At 41.6% G+C, this 25,774-nt stretch overlaps 1 protein-coding gene across 4 annotated transcripts in view; it reads left to right on the forward strand.

Annotated features, from left to right (window-relative positions):
• Window positions 1-25,774, forward strand: part of cntln (centlein, centrosomal protein) — a 538,558-nt gene that overhangs the window by 309,109 nt on the left and 203,675 nt on the right. For all 4 annotated transcript variants that reach the window (XM_063048921.1, XM_063048919.1, XM_063048920.1 and 1 more), the window contains one exon: window positions 15,173-15,396. In XM_063048921.1, the coding sequence (XP_062904991.1) occupies window positions 15,173-15,396 (224 nt within the window). The remainder of the gene's footprint in view (window positions 1-15,172; window positions 15,397-25,774) is intronic.

A 25,774-nucleotide genomic window follows, 5' to 3' on the forward strand; every position in this document is an offset into this window, starting at 1 on the left:
TTACTCATGAGAAACCCACACATCTCTATCTGTGGACAATCTTGTGATAAAGTTAAGGAAACAGTTTTGGTAAAACACCAGCAGTTTGCAAGCGTCTACAAAAGTGTATGGAAGATTATTTATGATCATCCCCAGAAAATGGTAGATGTGTCACTTTCATATTATGGTTGAAGGCAAAAGGAAAATGAAGTACCAATGTACATCTTGGTTAAAATTGTGTACAATAATGTCTGTTAATTTGTCACTGTAAACACAATCTCAAAATAGTGAATCATTTTTAAGCACACAAAGCACATGTTAATGGGAGTAAAATCACTGCATCAGTCTCAAAAAGTGTCCTGTTCATTGCATTCCCTGATTCTAATTTGGCTTATAGTATTTCATGGTCAGACTCCTGAATCCTGCCATCAGGCTTCCCATACCATCTCCTGTTCCCAAACTCTGACCTCTGCTGAAGTACCACCCCCTTCCCCACCACTGCAACACAGAATCAGGTTTACAATCACTCACATATATTGTACAATTTGTAGTTCTGCGGTAGTCATATAGTGCATTACTTAAAAATTACTATAAATTACAATAAAAATATACTTAAAAAGTGCAAAAAGAGAACAAAATAGTGTTGTAATTATTCATTATTCAGAAAACTGATGGTGGATCTGAGGAAACTGTTCCAAAAATTTTGAGTGTGCATCTTCAGGTTCCTGTACCCCTCCTTGATGGCAGTAATGAGAAGGAGGTATGTCTCAAAAGACCAGAAGGCATAGGAACAGAATTGGGCCATTCAGCCCATTGAATCTGCTCTGACATCCCATAATAGCTGATCCTGGATCCCACTCAACCCCATACACCTGCCTTCTTGCCATATCCTATGATGCCCTGACCGATCAGAAAACTATCAACTTCCGCCTTAAATATACCCATAAATTTGGCCTCCATTGCAGTCTGTGGCAGAGCATTCCACAGCTTCACTACACTCTAGCTAAAAAAAAATTCCTCCTTACCTCTGTTCTAAAAGATCGCTTTGATTTTGTGGCTGTGCCCTCTAGTTCTGGATACTCCCACCGTAGTAAACATCCTCTCCACATCCACCATATAGAGTCTTTCAACATTTGGTAGGTTTCAATGAGATCCCCATGCATTCTTCTAAATTCCAGTGAGTACAGGCCCAAAGCTGCCTAACACTCCTCATATGTTAACCCATTCATTCCTGGACATTCTCTCCAAAGTCAGCACGTCCTTTCTGAGATATGGGGCAATTGCAGTCTGACTAGTATCTTATAAAGGCTCAGCATTATCTCTTTGCTTTTATATTCTATTCCCCTTGAAATAAATGCCAACATTGCATTAGCCTTCTTTACCACAGACTCAACCTGTAAATTAATTTTCTGCGAGTCTTGCACGATGACTCTTAAGTCCCTCTGCATCTCTGATGTTTGAACGTTCTCTCCATCTAGATAATAATCATCATCATCATCAGGTGCCATGCCATGCCCAGATTGAGCTTTGACTGCCATGGCCCATGCACTCCTGTTTCGGGTCAAGTGGATTAATTCATTGGCATTCATTTCCAGTTCTCTGGCTGCTGTCTCCGTCATCATTTGTCTTTGCCTTCCTCTTGCTTTCTTCCCTTCAGTCTTTCCCATAATTACCGTGCATTCTAACTCCTCTTTGCTAATCACATGTCCAATGAAGTTAGTTGCCTTTTCATGATCTCATACATTATTTCTCTTTCTGTGCTTGCTCTGTTCATGACATCCTTGTTAGATATTTGTTTCGTCCATATTATTCTTTGCATTTATCTAGATAATAGTCCGCACTATTGTTCCTTTTACCAAAATGCAATATCGTACATTTCCTAACCCTGTATTCCATCTCGCAAACACGAGGAAATCTGCAGATGCTGGAATTTCAAGCAACACACAAAAAATGCTAGTGAACGCAGCAGGCCAGGCAGCATCTATAGGAAGAGATACAGTTGACGTTTCAGGCCGAGACCCTTTGTCAGCACTAACTGAAAGAAGAGCTAGTAAGAGATTTGAAAGTGGGGGGGTAGGGGGAGATTCGAAATGATAGGAGAAGACAGGAGGGGGAGGGATGGAACTAAGAGCTGGAAAGTTGATTGGCAAAAGGGATGTGAGGCTGGAGAAGGGAGAGGATCATGGGACGGTAGGCCTAGGGTGAAAGAAAGGCAGGGGGGAGCCCAGAGGATGGGCAAGGAGTATAGTGAGAGGGGCAGAGAGAGAAAGAGGAGAGGAAAAAAAATTAATAATAATAAATATATAAATAATGGATGGGGTACGAAGGGGAGGTAGGGCATTAACGGAAGTTAGAGAAGTCAATGTTCGTGCCATCAGGTTGGAGGCTACCCAGACGGAATATAAGGTATGGTTCCTCCAACCCGAGTGTGGCTTCATCTTGACAGTAGAGGAGGCCGTGGATAGACATATCAGAATGGGAATGGGACGTGGAATTCCTGAGAGATCGTGCTTTCTCTGGCGGACAGAGCGTAGCTGTTCAGCGAAATGGTCTCCTAACCTGCGTCAGGTCTCGCCAATATATAGAAGGCCGCATGGGACGCAGTATATCACCCCAGCTGACTCATAGGTGAAGTGTCGCCTCACCTGGAAGGACTGTCTGGGACAGTGAATGGTGGTGAGGGAGGAAGTGTAAGGGCATGTGTAGCACTTGTTCTGCTTACGAGGATAAGTGCCAGGAGGGAGATCGGTGGGAAGGGATGTGGGGGGAACGAATGGACAAGAGAGTCGGATAGGGAGCGATTCCTGAGGAAAGCAGAAGGGGCGGGGGGAGAAGGAAAGATGTGCTTAGTGGTGGGATCCCGTTGGAGGTGGCAGAAGTTACGGAGAATTATATGTTGGACCCGAAGGCTGGTGGGGTGGTAGGTGAGGACAAGGGGAGCCCTATTCCTAGTGGGGTGGCGGGAGGATGGGGTGAGAGCAGATGTACGTGAAATGGGGGAGATGCGTTTAAGAGCAGAGTTGATAGTGGAGGAAGGGAAGCCCCCTTCTTTAAAAAAGGAAGACATCTCCTTCATCTTGGAATGAAAAGCCTCATCCTGAGAGCAGTTGCGGCGGAGACGGCGGAATTGCGAGAAGGGGATGGAATAGTCCAGGTAGCTGTGAGAGTCCATAGGCTTATAGTAGACATCAGTAGATAAGCTGTCTCCAGAGACAGAGACAGAAAGATCAAGAAAGGGGAGGGAGGTGTCGGAAATGGACCAGGTAAACTTGAGGGCAGGGTGAAAGTTGGAGGCAAAGTTAATAAAGTCAACGAGCTCAGCATGCGTGCAGAAAGCAGCGCCAATGCAGTCGTCGAAGTAGCGAAGGAAAAGTGGGGGACAGATACCAGAATAGGTTTGGAACATAGATTGTTCCACAAAGCCAACAAAAAGGCAGGCATAGCTAGGACCCATACGGGTGCCCATAGCTACACCTTTAGTTTGGAGGAAGTGGGAGGAGCCAAAGGAGAAATTATTAAGAGTAAGGACTAACCTGATGGCATGAACATTGACTTCTCTAACTTCCGTTAATGCCCCACCTCCCCTTCGTACCCCATCTGTTATTTATATATTTTTTATTATTATTATTATTATTATTATTAATTAGTTTTTTTTCTCCTCTCCTTTTTCTTCCTCTATCCCTCTCACTATACTCCTTGCCCATCCTCTGGGCTTCCCCTTCCCCCTTTCTTTCTCCCTCGGCCTCCCATCCCATGATCCTCTCCCTTCTCCAGCCTCATATCCCTTTTGCCAATCAATTTTCCAGCTCTTGGCTCCATCCTCCCCCTCCTGTCTTCTCCTATCATTTCGGATCTCCCTTTCCCCCTCCCACTTTCAAATCTCTTACTATCTGTTCTTTCAGTTAGTGCTGACGAAGGGTCTCGGCCCGAAACGTCAACTGTACCGCTTCCTATAGATGCTGTCTGGCCTACTGCGTTCACCAGCATTCTTTGGGTGTATTGCCTGTATTCCATCTGTTTCTTTTTTGCCCATTCTTCCCATTTGTCCGAGTCCTGCTACATTCACATTGCTTCTTCAGCACTACCTACCCCTCCACCTATCTTCGCATCATCTGCAAACTTTGCCACAAAGCCATCAATTCCATTATCCAAATCACTGACAAGCAATGTGAAAAGTAGCGGTCCCAATACTGACCCCTGAGGTCCACCAGAACCTGGCAGCCAACCAGAAAAGGACCCTTTTATCCTCCCTCACTGCCTCCTGCCTGTTAGCCATTCCTCTATCCATGCCAGTATCTTTCCTGTAACACCATAGGATTTTACCTTGTTAAGTAGCCTCATATGTGGCACCTTATCAAATGTCTTCTGAAAATCTAAGTAAATGACACCCACTGACTCTCCTTTTTCCACTTTGCTTGTTACTTCCTTGAAGAAGTCTAAGAGATTTGTCATTGCAGAAACCATGCTGACTTTGACTTTTTTTATGATTAGTGTTCAAGTACCTCGAAACCTCATCCTTAATAATAGACTAACGCTTTCCCAACCACTGAGGTTAGGCTAACTGGCCTATAATTTCCTCTCTTTTGTTTCCCTCCCTTAAAGAGTGGAGTAATATTTGCAATTTTCCGGTCCTCCGTGATCATGCCAGAATTGAGTAATTCTTGAAAGATCATGACCAATGCATCTGTTATCCCTTCGGCAACCTCTCTCAGGACTCTGGGATGTAGTCCATCTGGTCCAGGTGACTTATCCACCTTAAGACCTTTTAGATTGCCTCGTACTTTTCCTTTGTAATTGCAATGGCGCTCACTCCTGCTCCCTGACACTCACAGTCCTCTGGCACGCTGCGAGTGTCTTCCACAGTGAAGACTGATGCAAAGTACCCATTACGTTCATCTACCATTTCTTTGTCCCCCATTATTACCACACCAGCATTATTTTCCAGTGGTCCAATATCAACTCTCAACTCTCTTTTACTCTTTATACAACTGAAAAAACTTTTGGTATCCTGCTTTATATTATTGGCTCCTTTGCCCTCATATTTCATCTTTTCCCTTTTTATAGCTTTTGTTTTTATTGCCTCTTGGATTTTATAAGTTTCCCAATCATCCAACTTTCCACTCACTTTTGCTACATTATATGCCCTTTTCTTGGCTTTTAAGCAGTCCTTGATCTCGCTTGTCAGCCGCAGTTGTCTGGCCCTGCCATTTGAGAACTTCTTCCTCTGTGGGACATACCTATCCTGCATCTTGTGAACTTTTCCCAGAAACTTCAGCCATCTCTGCTCTGCCAGTATCCTCCTCCAATCCACCCAAGCAAGGATGAGATACTGAGATACTGATATGTATGAGGTATGCGTCTCCCTCTCAAATTGCATTATGAATTCAATCATATTATGATCTCTGCCTCGTAAGGGTTCTTTTGTATTAAGTTCCCAAATAAGATCTGGCTTATTGCACAACATCCCATCTATGATAGGATTTCCCCTAGTAGGGTCAAGCACAAGCAGCTCTAAAAAGCCACTTCGTAGGCATTGAACAAATTCCCGCTCTTGCGATCCAACGCCAATCTGGTATTCCCAATCCCCTTGTATATTGAAGCCCCCATTACAATTGTGTCATTACCCTTATTACATGCATCTCAACCCCTCATCTTCATTACTATTTGAAGGCCCTATATATGATTCCTGTAATGGTTTTTTTTACCATTGCTGTTTCTTATCTCCACCCACAAAGATTCAACATTCTCCGACCCTATGTCCCCTATTTCTAAAGATGTAATTCCATCTCTTAACAATAGAGCCACACCACTGCCTATGCCTTCCTGCCTGTTCTTTTGATACAATTATATCCTTTGACGTTAAGCTCCCAACTATGGCCTTCTTTCAGCCATGACTCAGTGATGCCCACACATCATACCAACCACAAGTTTGTCCACCTTATCCCAAATGCCTTCACCCTTTTGAATTTTGCCTCTGTGGTACAATTTAACTGTTTACTATTTCTGCATTTGTATACAGTCATTGGCTTGTCCTTGCTTACATTGATGTTACATCCATCATCTACTTGTAAACCTGCTGGCTCATCCTCAGCTTTATCATACCCCTGTTCTCATTCCCTGCCGTATTAACTTAATCCGCTAAAACCATGGTGCTTTTGGATGATGAAGGACCTCCATGGTTGCTGCCATTTTGAGGCATTGCCTGTTTAAGATGTCCTTGATGAGGAGGCTAGTCCCCATGATGGAACCAGCTGAGTTTGCAATCCTCAGCAGCTTTTTCTGATCCTGCACATTGGCGCCTCCATACCAGGCAGTGATGAAACTCCACGGTACATCTATAGAAATTTACTAGAGTCTTTTGTGACATACCAAAATCTTCTCAAACTCCTAATAAGATATAGCTGCTGGCATATCTTGTTAGTAATTGCATCAATGTGTTGGACCCAGTTTAGACCTTTGGAGATGCTGAAACCCAGGAACTTGAAGTTGCTTGCCTTTTCCACGGCTGACTGCTTGATGAGAACTGAGTGTGATCTCCCAATTTTCCCTTCCTGAAATCCATAATCAATTGCTTGGTCTTTTATTGATATATTGGGTTCATGTGCAGAGGGAGATACAGAGGCCCATGTTTTAAAGCTTGTGGAATACAACTGAGAATATAATGCTATTGAATGCTGAGTTTTAAAAATAAACAACAGCCTGATGTAGATATTTCTGTTGTCCAGGTGGTTCAAGGCTAAACCAGTGAGAGCCAGTGAGATTGCATCCAACATCGAACTGTTGTGGTGATAGGCAAATTGCGGTGGATCCAGGTCCTTTGACTGGCAGGAGTTAATTCTAGCCATACCCAACCTCTCAAGCACTCTATATCACAGTAAACACAAGTACTACTTGGCGACAGTCATTGAGGCAGCTCACCCTGCTTTTCTTGGGCACCGGTATGATTGATGTCCCTTTGAAGCAAGTGGAAGTCTCCAAATGCAGCAGTAAGAGACTGAAAATGTCCTTGAACCCTTCAGCTAATTGGTTGGCACAGGTTTTCAGTGTCCTGCTGGGTACACCATCAGGCCTGACTGCTTTTGAGGCTTCATCCTCTTGTGTCGGTTTCTGTGACAGATATCACAGGGTCGCTAGATGCTGCAGGGATTCACACGGGTATAGTTTTATTTTCCCTTTCAAAGCATGAACAAAAGGTATTTAGCTCATCAGGGAGTAGAGCATCACAGCCATTTAAGATGTCAGGTTTTGCCTTGAAGGACGCAATTCCCTGCAAACCCTGGCCATAGCTGATGTGCATCTGATTCTGTCTTTAACTTCACTCGGACCTCAGTCAGTCCGGATCGGGAGCAGCATCTCCAGCACCATCACACTGAGCACGGGGACCCCCAGGGCTGTGTGCTCAGTCCACTGCTGTTCACTCTGCTGACCCACAACTGTGCAGCAATACACAGCTTGAATTACATCATCAAGTTTGCCGATGACACGACTGTGGTGGGTCTCATCAGCAAGAACGATGAGTCAGCATACAGAGAGGAGGTGCAGCGGCTAACGGACTGGTGCGGAGCCAACAACCTGTCTCCGAATGTGAACAAAACAAAAGAGATGATTGCTGACTTCAGGAGAGCACGGAGCGACCACTCTCCGCTGAACATTGATGGCTCCTCTGTTGAGATTGTTAAGAGCACCAAATTTCTTGGTGTTCACCTGGCAGAGAATCTCACCTGGTCCCTCAACACCAGCTCCATAGCCAAGAAAACCCAGCAATGTCTCTACTTTCTGCGAAGGCTGAGAAAAGTCTATCTCCCACCCCACCCCCCCATCCTCACCACATTCTACAAAGGATGTATCGAGAGCATCCTGAGCAGCTGCATCACTGCCTGGTTCGAGAATTGCACCGTTTCGGATCACAAGACCCTGCAGCGCATAATGAGGTCAGCTGAGAAGATCATCGGGGTCTCTCTTCCCACTATCACAGACATTTACACTACAGGCTGCATCCATAAAGCCAACAGCATTATGAAGGACCCCACGCACCCCTCATAGAAACTCTTTTCCCTCCTGCCATCTGGCAAATGGTACCGAAGCATTTGGGCTCTCACGACCAGACCGTGCAACAGTTTCTTCCCCCAAGCCATCAGACTCCTTAATACCCAGAGACTAGACTGACATCTACATCATTCATTATTATATTGTAATTTTTCCTCTACTGTGCCTATTGTCTTGTTTATTATTTATTGTACTGCCCTGTACTCTTTTGTGCACTTTATGTAGTCCTGTGCAGGTCTGTAGTCTAGTTTAGTTTTTGTGTTGTCTTACGTAGTCTAGTGTAGCTTTGTGTTGTCTCACTTAGTCTAGTGTAGTTTTGTGTTGTTTCATGTAGCACCATGGTCCTGGAAGAACGTAGTTTCTTTTTTACTGTGTACTGTACCAGCAGTTTATGGTCAAAATGACAATAAAAAGCGACTTGACTTGAACTCATCACCCAGAAATATGTTCCCCTTCCCTATCTCTTCCTCTTCCTCCCTCATCCCTTCTCCTTCCATCTCCTCTAAATAGTGTGTTGAGTTTGCTGCTTTATGTTATGTATTGTGGTCACCAAGTTGCCCAGGACTTCAAAGGATCAGTCTCTGAAGATTGATTCCTTGGCTTCTTACTGGATTTTCATGAATTAGATGTTTATTTTTCAATAACCTTTGCAAAATAGTTGCACAGAACAACTTTCACTAAGCATTGTTTTGACAGCAACCATAGAAGTTACTTCATCTGACACTTTGGAGCAAGCATAACAAACTCCCTCCTCCTCCCCATGATTACTATTTGATTGTCTCAGTGGTATGGAAGATCGATCTGTGGAATAAAAGATTGCCTATCTTCCTTTAAGCAGCATCCCCTATACACCAGGCTCCCACCTGGCCAATCCTTCTGGCCTTGTAGGCAATGTAAATAATTGATGCCACAGTAAATGGCTTAAGGCAAAAATAAAATGATGCACCAAGGCAGTGTTAGTGCTTCTGCACTGCATTGACCCAGTCTGGGTCACCCGGGGACATGTCTGACACATTGCCGCAAAACATCAAAAGAGATTTTGTACTTTTTCACCATTAAAAAAAATACCTGCCCTATTCAAGGTGGATAATCTTTCTGTGGCGTTTATTACATATACACACAGTAAACTAATAGCTTGTTGATGAAATATATGATATCGTTTCTTAGTACCTTTTTTAAAAGCATATTTTGAGTCAGTAATGAGTCAAATTGATGTATTGGAGAAAAATACGAATTCGAGCTAGAGAAGGAATGTCATTGATAGAAGCATGGCATCACCCAGACGATAGGTAGTTTCAATTGTACTCTGTGCAGTTGGTTCTACAAAATAAAATTTTGAATTGAAACTGCAAATTTTCATATCTGAGGATCAAACAGAGGTATTCCATCGGCATGGCCATAACAAGGAAACTTTAGTGAGATAGATTCCTTCGTCTCTGGATGAAATTCAGATATAACTGAAATTGAGGTAAGTGAAATATTGATATTAATGAACAGAAAAGTAAATCTCAAGAGGTCACATGCCTCTGCAAAGTTCCAACTGGTCCACAGTTGGGCTTGAGGATGTATTCACAATATAGATTTACATGTCTAAACCTTGGAAACTGAATAGAAGAAATGAAGGAACAAATGACAATTGCATGGAAAACATTGGAGAAACTCAATTTTTTGATTGATAAAAGTTGAAGGGGATTAAGGTCCAATCTTTTGTGTAAAACAAATGGTGACATAGATAGGTAAATTCAAAACACTAACTGGAAAAGGGTCAGGAAGTAGAAGCTTCAAGTCAATGAAAAAATTAATTGAATATTTTGACTTCATGTTGTTGAAGTGTTAACTGGTTTTTGATTTGGCTTCTTTGTGTAATCATTAGGCTTTAAGAGTGGGGGTATCTGATTTTTCTTTTCTTATTTGTATATCTTGGTCATTAATTTCCTGCAATAGAATCAAATGCAGGTGGCTGTTGCAAGTGGTCAATATTCATATGTGATTGACTACGATGTTCTTTCTACCTTTGGCGTGAATCTTGTTAAATAGTACAGAAAAGCTGTACATTTCTGCAGTACAGTCATTCTTGGATTGAATGCATACCACACACTGGAGCAAATAATGCAGGATTACTGTTAGTGAACTGTTGAAAATAGTGGAATATCACTGAGTTCAGGAGTCCTAAAGTAGTATAATGAAATGGTAATAGAATCATGGAACACTACGACACAAAAATACATTCTTCAGCCCATATAATCTATGCCAAACTATAGTCCCACTGACCGGCACCTGGACCATCGCCCTCCATCCCCCTCCCATCCATGCACTTATTCAAACTTCTCTTAAATGTTGCAGTTGAACCAATATCCACCACTTTCACTGGCAGTCTTTGCATACCACACCGCCCTCTGAGTGAAGAAGCCCCTCAGAGTACCTTAAATATTTCAGCTTTCACCCGAACTTATGACCTCTAGTTCTCGTCTCACACAGCCACATTGGGAAAAGAAACTGTTTGATCTACACTCCTCATAATTTTGTATTCCTCTCAAATCACCCCTCATTCTCCTTCACTCATGAAAATAAAGTCCTAACCCTATCAACTTTTCCTGATAACTCAGGTCCTCAATTCCTGGCAAAATCCCTTTAAATTTTTGATGTACTCTTTCAATGTTACTGATACCATTTTGGTTTTAGGTGACCAGAACTGCACATAATACTCCAAATTCTGCTTTACCAATATCTTATATATCCTCAACATTACATCCCAACTCCTGTACTTTAATACTTTGATTTAGAAAGGGCAAATGCTCTCTTTATGACCCTAACGACCTGTGATGCCACTTCCAAGGAATTATGGATCTGTATTCCTAGATTCCCCCAGTACTATTGCAGTCCTCAGTGCCCTGCCACTCACTATGTAGTCCTCCCTTGTTTCGTCCTCCCAAAGTGCAACACCTCACACTTGTCTGCATTAAACTGCATCTGCCATTTTTCAGCTTATTTTTCCAGCTGGTCTGGAACCTGCTGCAGGTTTTGATAGCTGCACTTGCTGTCCTCTCTGCCCCAATTTTGGTGTCTTCCACAATGCCTGTGATGATTTATTTGGTCCAGATTGATTCAATTAACTGCTAGATCTTTCAACCAGTCACTGACTTTGTTAACTAATATAGCTGAGACCCTGATTACTAAACCAACATGTCTGATCAATCCCAATTAAATCTGCCAGGTTTGAATTGGCTTTGAAAACATCATAATCCTTGGCCACAATTATTTCAGACTTGGACTGCTCCTTATATTTAAACATGTATCTTTTTGCCTTTCAACTTCATTATTGGGTATATATTCTGTAACTACGGTTAATGGCTCAGTAAGAGAGAACACAATGGATCTCTGTTTGGTGTTTGATTAGAACACAGAACTTTACAGCACAGTACAGGCCCTTCAGCTCACAAAGTTGTGCCGATCTTTTAACCCTTCCCTTCTACATACGCCTCTAGTTTTCGATAATCCATGTGCCGATCTAAGATTCTTAAATGTCCCCAATTTATCTGCCTGTACCACCTCCTCTGGCAGGATGCTCCTCTGTGTTGACATAGAACACAGAGCAGTAAAGCACAGGAACAGGCCCTTTGACCTACAGTGTTATGCCGAACCAACTAAATTAGTAATCAATTGGCTAACTGAACTAATTTTTTCTGTCCACACAATGTATGTTCCTCCACTTTCCTCATTCATATACCTATCTAAATGTCTCTTAAAAGTCCTGAATGCTTCTGCCTCTAATTCCGCCTCAGACAGCACATTCCATGCACCCACCAGTGTAAAAAGAACCTTATCCCTCACATTTCATTTGAAATTACCCGCTCACCTTAAATGTATGCCCTCTGACATCCCCTTAAACTTTCTTCCAGTCACCTTAAAATTATGCACTATTGTATTAGCTATTTCTGCTCTGGTATAAAGTCTCCGGCTATCCACTTGAACTATGCCTGTTATTATCTTATATGCCTCTGTCAAGACAGCTCTCATCTTCCTTTACTCCAAAGCAAAAATCTCTAGCTGGCTCTGGCAATTCTTCATAAGATTTGCCAGGCAGCACCCTTGTCAGTCTTCTCTGCATTCTATCTAATGCTTCCACCTCCTTCGTATAATGAGGTGACCAAAACTGAACATTGTATTGCAAGTGTGGTCTAACCAGGGTTTTATAAGGCTGCAACATTACATTTGCGGCTCTTGAACTCAACTCCCCTGACACACCATTAACCCTATCAACTTGCGTGGTAACTTTGAAGGATCTTTGTATGTGGGCCTCAAGATGCCTCTGTTATTTCACATTGCTAAGAATCCTATCATTAACCCTGTAGCCTCCCTTCCACAATGAATCACTTCGCATTTTTCTGCGTTCAACTCTATCTGCAACTTCTTAGCCCAGGTCTGCATATTAACAATGTCCCACTGAAACCTAGAACAACCCTCCACACTATCTACAACTCCACCGAACTTCATGCCATCTGCAAACTTACTAACCAAGCCTTCCACTTTCTCATCCAAGTCATTTATAAAATTTCCAAAGAACATGGGTCCCAGAACAGACCCTGCAAAAACCACTCATCACTGACCTCCAGGCAGAATACACCTTCTGCCTTCTATGGGCAAGCCATTTCTGTACCAACACAGCCAAGTTTCCCTGAATCAACCCTCCAGGCTTTTGAATGAGCCTCCCATGAGGAACCTTATCAAACACTTTACTAAAAATCCATATACATCACATCCTTCATCAATGTGGGTTGTCACATCTTTTGAGAATTCAGTCAAGCTCATGAGGGCATGACCTGTACATCACAAAGCTATGCTGACGATTCATAATCAGACTATGCTTCTCCAAATGTTCATAAGTCCCAAATCAAAGGTGGGGCTGGCATTGAAAAGAATTATAAATGCTTGGGTTAGATTTGAATTGGTTATTGTTGGGTCAGTTTAGGAAGGAACATCAGAAGGTGCTGATGTTGGAAACCTGAAATAAAAACAATTTGCTTGAAACATTCAGCATGTCAGACAGCATCTGTGGGGAGGGGCATCGAGTTAATGCTTTGGTACATTTTGATTTCTGAATTTTCTGTTTATATTGCAGTCTTGGATTTTAAAAATTAATTGGTGTGCAAGCAGCATATTTTAACCAGAAAAAGGACCTTCAGCAGGGTGGTGCCAACTCGGGTCCAATCCAGTGATCTGTTCAAGGATGTAGAGGACGATTTATACCAAGGATTGTGCACCTGTTCCAGATTGAATGCATTGTTGGTTGCTGAGGAATGTCAAGGAGGAATTTTCCATTATCCACAAATTCACTGGTTATGTCTGAGGACTGGAAAATGCCAAATGTTACAGCCTTATTCAAAAACAAAGAATATAAGATAACTTCAGTAATTTCAGACCAGTCAGTTTAAACTCAGTAACACGCATCAAAGTTGCTGGTGAACGCAGCAGGCCAGGCAGCATCTCTAGGAAGAGGTACAATCGACGTTTCAGGCCGAGACCCTTCGTCAGGTCCTGACGAAGGGTCTCGGCCTGAAACGTCGATTGTACCTCTTCCTAGAGATGCTGCCTGGCCTGCTGCATTCACCAACAACTTTGATGTGTGTTGCTTGAATTTCCAGCATCTGCAGAATTCCTGTTGTTTGAGTTTAAACTCAGTGGTGGGAAAAACCATAATTAGCTGTTATTTGCACCAGGGTGAAATGATTAGAGAAGGCCAGCATGCACTTATCAAAGATAAGGGGAAAGTATACAGTAAATGGCAGGATCCTTAGTAGCAGTTATATGCAGAAAGATCTTGGGGTGCAAGTCTATAGCTTCTTGGAAGTGGCAACACAAGTATGGTAAAGAAGATGAAGAGAATGCTTCCTTTCATCAGTCAGGCATTGGATTTATAAGTTAGGAAGTCATATTTAGTTGTATAAAACTTTAGCCAGACCACATTTGGAGTATTGTGTACAATTGTATTCACTACATAATAGGAAAGATGTAGAATCTTTGGAGAGTTCACCAGAATGTCACCTGGAATGGAGTGTATTAGGTATAAGCAGAGAATGGACCAACTTGGATTGTTTTCCCTGAAGTGTCAGAGGCTAAGATGCAACTAATAGAAGCATATAAAATTATGAGAGGCATCAATCAAGTAGATGGTCTTTTTCCCAGGGTAGAAATGTCTAATATTAGAGTGTATTTATTTAAAGTGACAGCTGGGTGGGGGATGGAATTTTTTTTTTGTTACAGCTAAACTGGTAGGTGTCTGGAACATCCTGTCCGGAAGGTTGTAAAAGCAGATACAATAATATTGTTTGAGAGTCAGTTGGACAATTCACGTCAACAGGCATGGAACAGAGTTATATGGACCATGTGCAGGCATATGGGATTAGTTCAAATAGGTATCATGGTTGGCGCAAAGTTGGTGGACTGAAGGGCCTGACGCTGTGTTGGAATTTTCTGTTTCTGATGCTTAAATTCCAGCATAATCACACCCTTGCTTGTCACTGAAGTCTTCCAAAACCCTACAGTTGTCCACATTTAGCCGTTCCCTTCTCTCTAATACCTGATCCTTTTGATGGAGGCTCTACGTTCAACCACCTGGATCCCAAATTGGAACTCTCTGCCTTTTTATTTATCCTACTCTTCATTAAAACCTACTTAGATCAATCTTTGCTTATACCTTGTAATATTTCCTCCTTTGCCATTTGTCTTTCCCATGGCTTTTCTGAATTAATTAAGGATAAAAAGAAAACACACAGGAAATAATCAGGCTAGGCAGCATCCATGAAACGAAAGATAGTTAACTTTAAAATCAAAGACCTTTCATCCAATTAGTTTTTCAGTAATGCTTCATTAAGTACTGTCAGGACAAAGCTCAAATTGAATTGTTTCGTTTTATTTAACTAGAATAATTCAGACATTTTTTCAACCTGACAACTGATGATAAGTTGATTTAATCTTCATGTTTTTCATGTATTTTTCATGTTTTTCAAGTAATAACATTTTTAACTGTGATTGCATTCTATGTTATGTAATAATTGATGGTCTATTGAGTGGTTTCAGTTAAAAAGTGATATAAAGCTAAAGTTTTATCATAACACCAACAGTGACTTTGTTTTTTTTTAAACTACAGTAAGGAAGCAGAAAGCCAGAACTTTGGTCCAACCAAGACAAAGTCCTTCCATCATTGCTTTACAACAACGTCTAATATCATTACAACAACAGATTGTTGTTGTGCAGAGTGGAAAAAAGGCAGCCTTAAATGCTGTCAATGAACTGAAACAGAACAATCAAAAATTAACATCCCAATTGACTTTTGTGAACCAGAAGCTTCAAGTCAAGAAACAGACTATTCAGGTATGTTTTAAGTACAGCAGCAACAATTTTGTATCATAAGGAAGGGAGGCAACTAATACAAATGCTGATAATTTTAGTTGTCAATTTTCCATGGATGTTATAAAATAAAAATATCAATATAGGGCATAGCACAGTGGGTACCAAATGATAGGACTATTCCAATCCAGTTAAGGATAACCTAGTAACTTGATTCTCAATCATCTACAAAGTGATGGAAAATGTATAACATCAACAGTGCTGTCCTGTCAAATGACACACCAGTACACTGCTCACAAATGGCGAGTTTGACTTTTTCCAGGGACCTTCACTCCAGTCCTCATGATAGCCTTGTTCCAAACAGGAATCAAAGAAACTTCCAGAAACGACATGAGGTGAGAGTGATTGCTCATCATTTCCTTAATCTTCACTGTCAGGATCCTGCTATAGCTCCTTGGCAGAACTGAGAGAGTACCTTCACCAGAGGTTTGCAGTAGTGTATGAATGTGGTTAGACACTGACTCCAAGGACCATTAGGGAACAGCAACAAATGCTGGGTTTGCCATCGTTAAAGAAGACTACAAGAGATGGGAGCAGAATTGGGTCATTTGGCCCATTATGGCTGATCCATTTTTCCTCTCAACCCCATTCTCTTGCCTTCTGCCCATAACCTTTCACGCCCTAATAAAGAACCTGTCAACCTCCACCTTAAAACACCCAATTATTTGGCCTCCACAGCTGCCTGTAGTAACAAATTCCATAGATTCACCACTCTGTGGCTAAAGAAATTCTTCTCATTTCTGTTCTAAAAGGAAACCCCTCCATTCTGAGGCTGCACCTGTTATCCTAGACTCCCCACTAAAGGAAACATCTTCTCCATATCGACTGCAACTGCGCCTTTCAAAATTTGATAGTTTTTAATGAGATCCCCATCAATCTTCTAGATTGCAATGGGTACAGGTCCAGAACCATCAAATGCTCCTCATACAATAAGCCTTTCATTCATGGAATCATTCTCGTGAACCTCCTCTGAACCCTCTCCAATGTTAACACATCCTGTCTTAGATAAGGGGCCCAAATCTGCTCACAATACTCCATGAGGCTTCACCAGTGCCTTATAAAGCCTCAACATTGCATCCTTGTTTTTATGTTCCAGTCCTCTCGAAATGAATGTTAATGTTATATTTGCCTTCCTCACCACTGACTCAACCTTTAAGTTAACCTTTGGGGAATCCTGGACGAGGACTCCCAAGTCCCTTTGCATCTCATATTTTTGAGTTTTCTGCCTGTTTAGAAAATAGTCTACGTTTTTGTTCCTTCTACCAAAGTACATGACCATACATTTCCTGACATTGTACTCCATCTGCCACTTCCTTGCCCATTCTCCTAATATGTCTAAGTCTTTCTGCAGCCTTCCTGCTTCCCCAACGCTACGTACCCCTCCATTTGTCTTTATATTGTCTGCAAAATTGGCTACAATCATCCAAATCATTGACATATAACGTCAACACTGACCCCTGCGGAACACCACTAGTCACTGGCAGCCAACCAGAAAAGACTTGTTTTATTGCCACCCTTTGCCTCCTGCCAATCAGCCAATCCTCTATCCGTGCTAGTATCTTTCCTGTTATACCATGGGCTGTTGTGTTGTGTGGATGAACTGAATCAAGTCAGCAGGGCCTGGGCCCGAGAGTGTGTTGAAGTGGCAAGGCCTGGGTCTGAGAGTGAGAAATGAGCCAATACTTTGTTGATTTAAGTGCCAAGGGGTTTGGGCTGGCGTTTAGCTTGCTGCATGGTGAGGTTTATTCATCTCTGAGCTGAACTGAAGCTTTGGCCTGCAACTAATGGCCTCCTGGACTGGTTGCAGCAATGAACTGGCTTTGTGGCTTTGGACTTACTTTCATGAACTTTAGTTCTGAATGTTATTTGCTTATTCTTTATTGTTGGCACAGTTTGTTCCTTTTTTTTTGCATATTGGGTGTTGGGTGGTCTTTTTTTAAATGGGTTCTGTTGGGTTTCTTTCTTTGGTGGCTACCTGTAAGAATACAAATGCCAATATAGTTTATATGCTTTGATCATAAATGTATCTTGAACTTTGAAAAGCCTTCTGAAACACTGAGTACACAACATCCACCGATCCTCCTTTGTCTATCCTCTTGTTATTTCCACAAACAGATTTGTCAGGCAAGGGTTTCCCCTTAAGGAAACCACAGTGACTCTGGCATATTTTATCATGTGCTGCCAAATACCCGGAGACCTCATCCTTAACAATCCACTTCAACATCTTCCCGACCACTGAGGTCAGGCTAAATGACATAATTTTCTTTCTTCTGCCTCCCTCCCTTCTTAAAAAGTGGAATGTTGTTTGTAATTTTCCAGTCTTCTGGAACCATGCCAGAACCTAGTGATTCTTGAAAGATCATTACTAATGCCTCCACAATCTCTTCAGCTACCTATTTCAAAACCCTGGGCTGTAGTCCATCTGGTCCAAGTGACTTATCTACCTTCAGACCTTTCAGCTTGGCAAGTACCTTCTCCATAGTAGTAGCAATTGCACGGAACATTGAAATCTCCAATTTCTGGTAATTCCCTCCCCCTCCCTTCCCCCATTCCAGTTTCACTCTGCCCTCTCCTCCAGCTGCTTATCACCTCCCTCATGGTTCCGCCTCCTTCTACTACCCATTGTGCTTCTCCCTATTCCTCTTTCACCTTTCCTGCCTATCACCTCCCTGCTTCCCCTCCCCCACCCCTTGATCTTTCCCCTTACTGGTTTTTGTACCAGCCTTCTCCTTCTCACCCCCTCCTTCTTTATAGGGCCTCTGCCCCCTCCCTCTTCAGTCCTGATGAAGGGTCTCGGCCTGAAGTGTTGACTGTTCGTTTCCATGGATGCTGCCTGACCTGCTGAGTTCCTCCAGCGTGTTGTGCGTGTTCCTCTCACTCTCCAACTTCCGGCATACTGCTAGTGTCTTCCACAGTAAAGACTGATGCAAAATACTTATTTAGTTTGTCTGCCATTTCTTTGTCCCCCATTACTACTTCTCCAGTATCATTTTCCAGCAGTCTGATATCTACTTTAGCCTCTTTTTTATCCTTTATATATCTGAAAATAACTTTTGATATTGGCTAGCTTACCTTCATATTTCATCTTTTCCCTTCTTATGGCTTTTTTAGTTGCCTTCTGTTAGTTTTTAAAAGCTTCCAAATCCTCTAACTTACCACTAATTTTTGCTATTTAATTATGCTTTCTGTTGTGCTTTTATGTTGATTTTGATCTTTATGTCAGTCACGATTATGTCACCCTGCCAGCGCTTTTTTGGGATGTATCTATCCTGTGTTTTCTGAATTGCTCCCAGAAACATTAGCTATTGCTGTTCTGCCATCATCCCTGCTAGTGTTCCCTTAAAATCAACTTTGGCCAGCTCCTCTTTCATGCCTCTGTAATTCCCTTTACTCCACTGTAATACTGATACATCTGACTTTACCCCCTCCTTCTCAAAATGTAGAGTAAAGACTATCTTTTTATCATCACTGCATCCTCAGGGTTCCTTTACTTTAAGTTCTCTGATCAATCTGGTTCATTACATTAAACCCAATCTAAAATAGCCTTTGCCCTAGTGGGCTCAACCACAAGCTGCTCTAAAAAGCCATTCTGTAGCCATTCTACAAATTTTCTGTCTTGGTATCCAGCACCAACTTGATTTTCCTAATCTATCTGCATATTGAAATCCCCTAATCTTATCATAGCGTTGCCCTTTTGAGACATGTGTTTTCTATCTTCTGTTGTAATTTTAGCCCAAACCTGGCTACTTTTTGGAGATATGCAGGTAATTCCCATCAGGGTTTTTTTTAACCCTTGTAGATTCTGAACTTTACCCACAAGAAGTCTATATCTTCTGATCCTATGTCATATCTTTCTAAGGATTTTATTTTATTTTTTACTATCGGAGCCACACCACCCCCTCTGCCTACCTGTCTGTCCTTTCCTTGCAATGTGTATCCTTGGATGTTAATTTCCCAACTGTGATCTTTCAGCAATGACTCAGTGATGCCTACAACATCATCCCTACCAATCTCTAACTGTACTAAAAGATCATCTGCCTTATTCTGTATACCGTGTGCATTCAAGTATAACACCTTCAGTCCTATATTCGTCATCTTTTTTGACTTTGTCCCCATGTTTCACAGCAACTCATCCCAGTGGCTGCATGTTTTGCCCTAACATCTGCCTGTACTTCCTGCCAGTCTCTCTGGGCACTGCATCTATTTGTACACTTACTGCCCCATCCTCACCCCAGTTGCTCCGGTCCCATCCCCCTGTAAAATTAGTTTGAGTAAATAAATATGAGTAAAAGTGAGATGAGAAAATTTATAGTTAATTAAAACCATCATTTCACAAACTACAGTGGATTCTGGTTTATTGGTCCATCGGTTAATCGGAGCAGCTGCTTATTAGGGACAACTCTTCAAATAAAAAAACTAATCCAGAAAATAACGGGGATTCCTATCACTTATTTGGGACACAATGCCTCTTAATTAGCTCAGGAGACTTGAGACTTGCCGAACAGTTTCTAATTTGGATCAGTCGTGTGCACTTGTGTGGCCGTTAGACTCAACACTGGCTTAGAGCGAACACTTTTTACATAGCATGAGTTGCGTGTGCTTCTGTTTTAACAAGCAGTGATTTTTGTGACTGATAGTTAGCGAGAAATAAGGATTAAGACAACTTAGAATTGTTTTGCTCACAGCAGTTTCATTCATTTAGGATTAGAGATGACAGAAGCAGCGTCTTCAGTAGGACCAATTTTGTCCCTTGCTATCCTTTTGCTCTTAATATATCTCACAATCTCTCTAGTTGGTACTTCCATATATTGATTAAGGAAGTTTTCCTGAACACATTTGACAAGCTTTGTCCCTTCCAAAGCAACACACACAAAATGCTGGAGGAACTTGGCAGGTCAGGCAGCATCTATAGAATTGAATAAACAATTGACATTTCGGGCCAAGGCCCTTCTTCAGGACTGGAAAGGAAGGGGGAAGATGCCAGAATGAAAAGGTTGGGTAGAGGGGTAGGAGGATAGCTAGAAGGTGATAGGTGAAGCCAGGTGGGAAGGAAAGGTAAAGAGATGGAGAGGAGAGTGGACCATAGGAGAAAAGGAAGGAAAGGGTCTGGTGATAGGCAGGTGAGAAGAGGTAAGAGTCCAGAATGGGGAATAGAAGAAGAATGGAGTGGAAGAGAAATTTACTGGAAGGAGAAAACAATATTAATGTCATCAGGTTGGAGGCCGCCCAGACAGAAAATTGGGTGTTGCTCCTCCACCCTGAGGGTGGCCTCATCGTGGCAGAAGAGGAGGTGATGGACCAGCATGTTGGAATGGGAATAGGATTTAAAATGTTTAGCCATCAGGAAGGTCTGCTTTTGGTGAATGGAATAGAGGTGCTGGACGATACATTTCCCCAATTTATGACGTGTCTCACCAGTGTAGAGGAGGCCATATCAGGAGCACTGGACACAATAGACGACCCAGCTGATTTACAGCTGTAATGTGTCCTCAGCTGGAAGGACTGTTTGGGGCCCTGGATGGAGGTGAGAGAGAAGGTGAATGGGCAGGTGTAGCACTTCGGCCGCTTGCAGGGATAAGGTTTGGGAGAAGGTGAGTGGGGAAGGATGAACGGACAAGGTAATCACAGAGGGAGAGATCCTTGCAGAAAGTGAAGAGAGGGTGGGGAAGTAAAGATATGTTTCATGGTCGGATCTCTTTGGCAGAAGTTGCTAAGATTGATGTGTTGGATGTGGAGGTTAATGGGGTGGTAGGTAAGGACAAGGAATTCTTTCGCTGTTGTGGTGGCAGGTGGGCGTGGACATTGGGAAATGGAGGAGCTGTGGGTGAGGGCAGCAGCAATGGTGGAGGAAGGGAAGCCCCATTTTTTAAAGGAGGACGATATCTCTGATGTTCTGGAAAAAAAAAAGCCTCATCCTTTTGAACAGATGGGTGGAGATGAAGGAGTTGAGAAAGGGAGCAGCATTCTTACAGGAGACAAGATGGGAAAAGGCTTGACACACAAATAACCCGTTATTTTTCTTTGCGAGTTTTCTATTTTCAGTTTATACTTTAACAAACTGTATTTTTAACTTTGAAGAAGGATTTATGCTTTCATGAGCTCAAAATATGTAAAAGTACAACTTTTTAAATATAATTTAAGTGTAGTTACAGATGTCTTACAGAAACAATAGATTTTCATGTAGCAAATTTTCAAACAGAAAAGTAGCAATGCGATCAGCTAAATCTGATGATGTTTGGAGTTAAATTGCAGCCAGAGCATAATAGATAATTTGGAGTTCTTTGAAATAATGATGCCTGGGATTTTTCATATCTGCCTAAGATGGCCTTCCACTTCACATCTCATCTGAAAGATAGAACCTACAACACTGAAGCAAACACTTAGTACTGCCACTGTAGCTCTCAATGCCACACCTTTAAATGTGCAACATTTCCTCCATAAAGACTCTTCAACATCGCGCTGTTCCATCTATTCTTCCAACAATGTGCCACAGTCTCCGTTTGTCAATCTGAGAGATCAAATCTTTCTTAGTACTGCCCTGTTAACCTTGCAGTAATCTTTCAGTACTGTCCTTCCAATAGTGTATTGCGTGTTTTGTACTCACTCAGCACTGCTGCACTGTCACAGTATTACCCTTCTGGAAGTAGTACGTTACTTTAGTACTTGATTTCTGAAGGTGCTTTGCGCTTTCTGTTCTGTACTTGAGTATTAGCTGAGGTGGAGCATTTTATGCATTGTCCACATGGCAGCAGTTAGTCATTCATAACCTGATACCATATAACTAGCAAATATTTTATCAAAATAGTGCAGTTACAATTAATAATATTGAACAAAAAGGATGAAATTATTTCCATCTCAAGACGTGAAATAATGCTGAAGATGAAGGTTCCATTAGATCTTAAGGTCAAAGTTCTAAGAAGTAAAAGGAGAAGCAGGCGGAAATAAAATGTGCAGGTTACATTAATGGTTCACTAATAGTGCAGTCTGCCAAAATGTACAACATTGTTTATGAGGAGTGACCCCAGGGCAGCCAACCTTTTACGTGAAAGTAGATGAGAAATATTTACTGTACATTGCCAGTGTTTAATGAAATCTCAAGGAATGCAGTGTGAGCCAGTGTTGTCCTTATCCAGAAACAAGTCTAAGCAACCCAGTTTAATGCTCATTTCATTCTTTAGTAAGAGCAATGTATAAGTTTTAAATAAAATGAATTTTGCTTGTCACAGTGATCTGTGAATGGAAATGTTTTCTAGCTTCTCTTTTTATGATGTCCATACAGATTATGCTGTACTTTCTTGTGGTGACACACAACTGCATTGCACTTTAAAAAAAAAGTTTATATGTGAAAAGTGAATTCCCCAAACAGTGTGTTTTTCTTGTGTATTTATAAAGCATTAGTATTGTTGAGCCGAGATTTTTTAGATTATGAGGACACGCCATTAGTAATGCATGCATTAAAAATTATACAATGTTCCTCCAGAATGATATCACAGAAACACAAGACAAACCAAGACTGAAAAACTGACAAAAACCACGTAACTATAACATATAGTTACAACATGCAAAGCAATACTGTAATTTGATAAAGAACAGACCATGGGCATGGTAAACAAAAAAGTCTCAAAGTCTCTCAAGTCCCATTACCTCATGCAGACGGTAGAAGGAAGAAAAACTCTCCCTGCCATGAGCTTCCAGCACCGCAAACTTGCTGATGCAGCACCCTGGAAGCACCCGACCACAGCCGATTTGTGAGTCCGTCTGAAAACTTTGAGGCTCCGACCAGCTCTCTGACACCGAGCACCGAGCACCATCTCTGCTGAGCGCTTCGGCCCCGGCAATAGGCAAAGCTGAGGATTTGGGGCCTTCCCCTCTGGAGATTCTCGATTGCACAGTAGCAGCGGCAGTGAAGTGGGCATTTCAGAAGTTTCTCCAGATGTTCCTCCATGCTTCTCATGTCTGTCTCCATCAAATCAGGATTGTTCACGGCTCCTACTTACAAATACGATATCATTTCGGCGCGACCACCCGTGCTGCGTCACGCCGCCATCTTCTCCCCCCTCCTGAGTTTATCTTTGAAGTAGCTGCTATAACCAGCTTACTTGGGTTATTGTGCTGGCATTCGAGATATTTCCATTTATTTCCTTGCTATTAGGTTGTATAACACGACTTGCAAATAGAGGAAATAAATCTAACTTGAATATATAATTATTCCTTGCATAATCTAATTAAGGGGTTAAAATTATATATTTAACTTAAGTTTCCAATACAAAATACACACTAAAAATAAATGAGTCCACAAGAGTTACGTTGAGTAGGTATGTACCAATGCACAATGTGTAAATTTACTTGATTTTGATGTTGAAGTGTTCAGAATAGATGTTCCTTTCTTTTGAATCTGATGTAAAAATATATAGGTTATGTTTATTTTCAGCTCTGGAGCAACCAACATATAGCTGATCTTGGGGAAAGCATTGAGACCAACAACTATTAGGGATTTTACTTTCTCTTTGTTATAGCTCACAGCAACTCTAAGCTTAACATTGAAATGACGATTGAATTGAGAAAGGTAGATCAGATGGAAACATTAGGATCTGAAGGATGAAGATAGTTCCTTAACCACCATTGTCAGTCATTATTGTCACCTCAATCACATGTAGTATTAATGTTTAAACTAATAATCTTGTGCCATTCCATGGTACTGGTGGATCCAAATTCCTGTGTAGCCTGATCGGAGCTCCTTAGTTCACGATTGCATGATGTCATACCAGGTGGTGACAGACAATTTAAAAATTGAGTAGCAAAATGCAAAGCTTTATCAAAGTTTATCACACTGTGAATAGATTTATATTGTACTGTTCTCTGCGAAGATTTAAAAGAAGTCGTTCACTGAAGGACATCAGTTTTTGGTGCTAAAGTTGCTTTCTCAGTCAACTATTGGTAATTTAGATGATGTTTCATGACATTTGGGAAAACAGTTTACATAAGATGAGTAATTACAATGCTTGAAGCTATTATTAAGAAAGTTGTTATTTGGAGTATTGTTTGCATGTTTGGTCACCTAACTACAGGAAAAATACAAATAAGGTTGTAAGAGTACAGAGAAAATTGCAAGGATGTTGTCGGGTCTGGAGGACCTGAGTTATAAGGAAAGATTGAGTAGGTTGGGACTTTATTCCTTGGAATAGATAGGGTAAATGCGAGCAGGTTTTTTTCCACTAGGCTTGGTTGGGACTATAACTAGAGGTCATGAGTTCAGGGTGAAAAGTGAAAAGTTTAAAGAAAACCTTAGGGGAAACTTCACTCATAAAGTGGTGAGAGTGTGATACAAGCTACCAGCGCAATGGTGCACGAGGGCTTGATTTCAACATTTAAGGTATGTTTGGATAGATACATGGATGGTAGGGATATGGAGGGCTTTGGTCCCATTGCAGGTTGATGGGAGCAGGCAGTTAAAAAGGTTCAGCATGGATTAGATGGGCCAAAGAGCCTATTTCTGAGCTGTACTTTTCTATGACACTAAGAAATAGTGAGATATCAGGGTAGAAATGCTTCTGTCAGACAGATGCAGCATGGATTCATAAAAGGTAGGTCCTGTCTGACAAACTTGAGTTCTTTGAGGATATAGTGAATGCTGTAGATAGAGGGGGACAGGTAGGTGTTGTACGCTTGGTATTTCGGAAGGTGTTCAATGAAATGCCACATAAAAGACTTCTCCATAAGATAAGAATGTATGAAGTTAGGCATAATGTACTAGCATGGATAGAGGATTGGTTAACCAGTAAAAGGCAGCCACTTCTTCAGTTTTTAGTTCTTCAAAAAATTCAATTTTGTGATATTTCATCTTGCACAAAACAATATCGACTCCTCCAAATCAATCTCTAACTCTCCATGAACTTAAATTTTGTCCCTTGGAATCTTCTCCAACGGCTTCCTTGCTACACTGGCTTTTTCCTACTTTTTTTTGAACAAGGAAAAACATTAGTTCTCTGAGTTTTCTGGTAGAAGACCTTTAACAAAGACAGAAAATCTCCACTAGAGCCCTCACAATCTTTTCCTTTTTTCCCTTTGCACTCTAGGATAGATACTGTTTGGCCCAGTAAAATAATCCACCCTAATGTGCCAATATCTCTAATAGTTTCTCCTTCCTGATGCAGACATAAAGTTATGAGGTGCAGAAATCACAGATGCTCATGTTTTGGCCTTGACTGACATAGTTGCATGCAATTTAATGAGGATTCTACTACGTCCATTCCCTATAACCTCACCTCGGGGGTGGTTTTGGAAGAGTCTGAGATGTTTTCTAATATCTCAGAGTACTATGCGAGGTGTCATTCCTGCCAAT

Source organism: Mobula hypostoma, chromosome 5, assembly GCF_963921235.1.
Source record: "Mobula hypostoma chromosome 5, sMobHyp1.1, whole genome shotgun sequence".
NCBI classification, from domain to species: Eukaryota; Metazoa; Chordata; class Chondrichthyes; order Myliobatiformes; family Myliobatidae; genus Mobula; species Mobula hypostoma.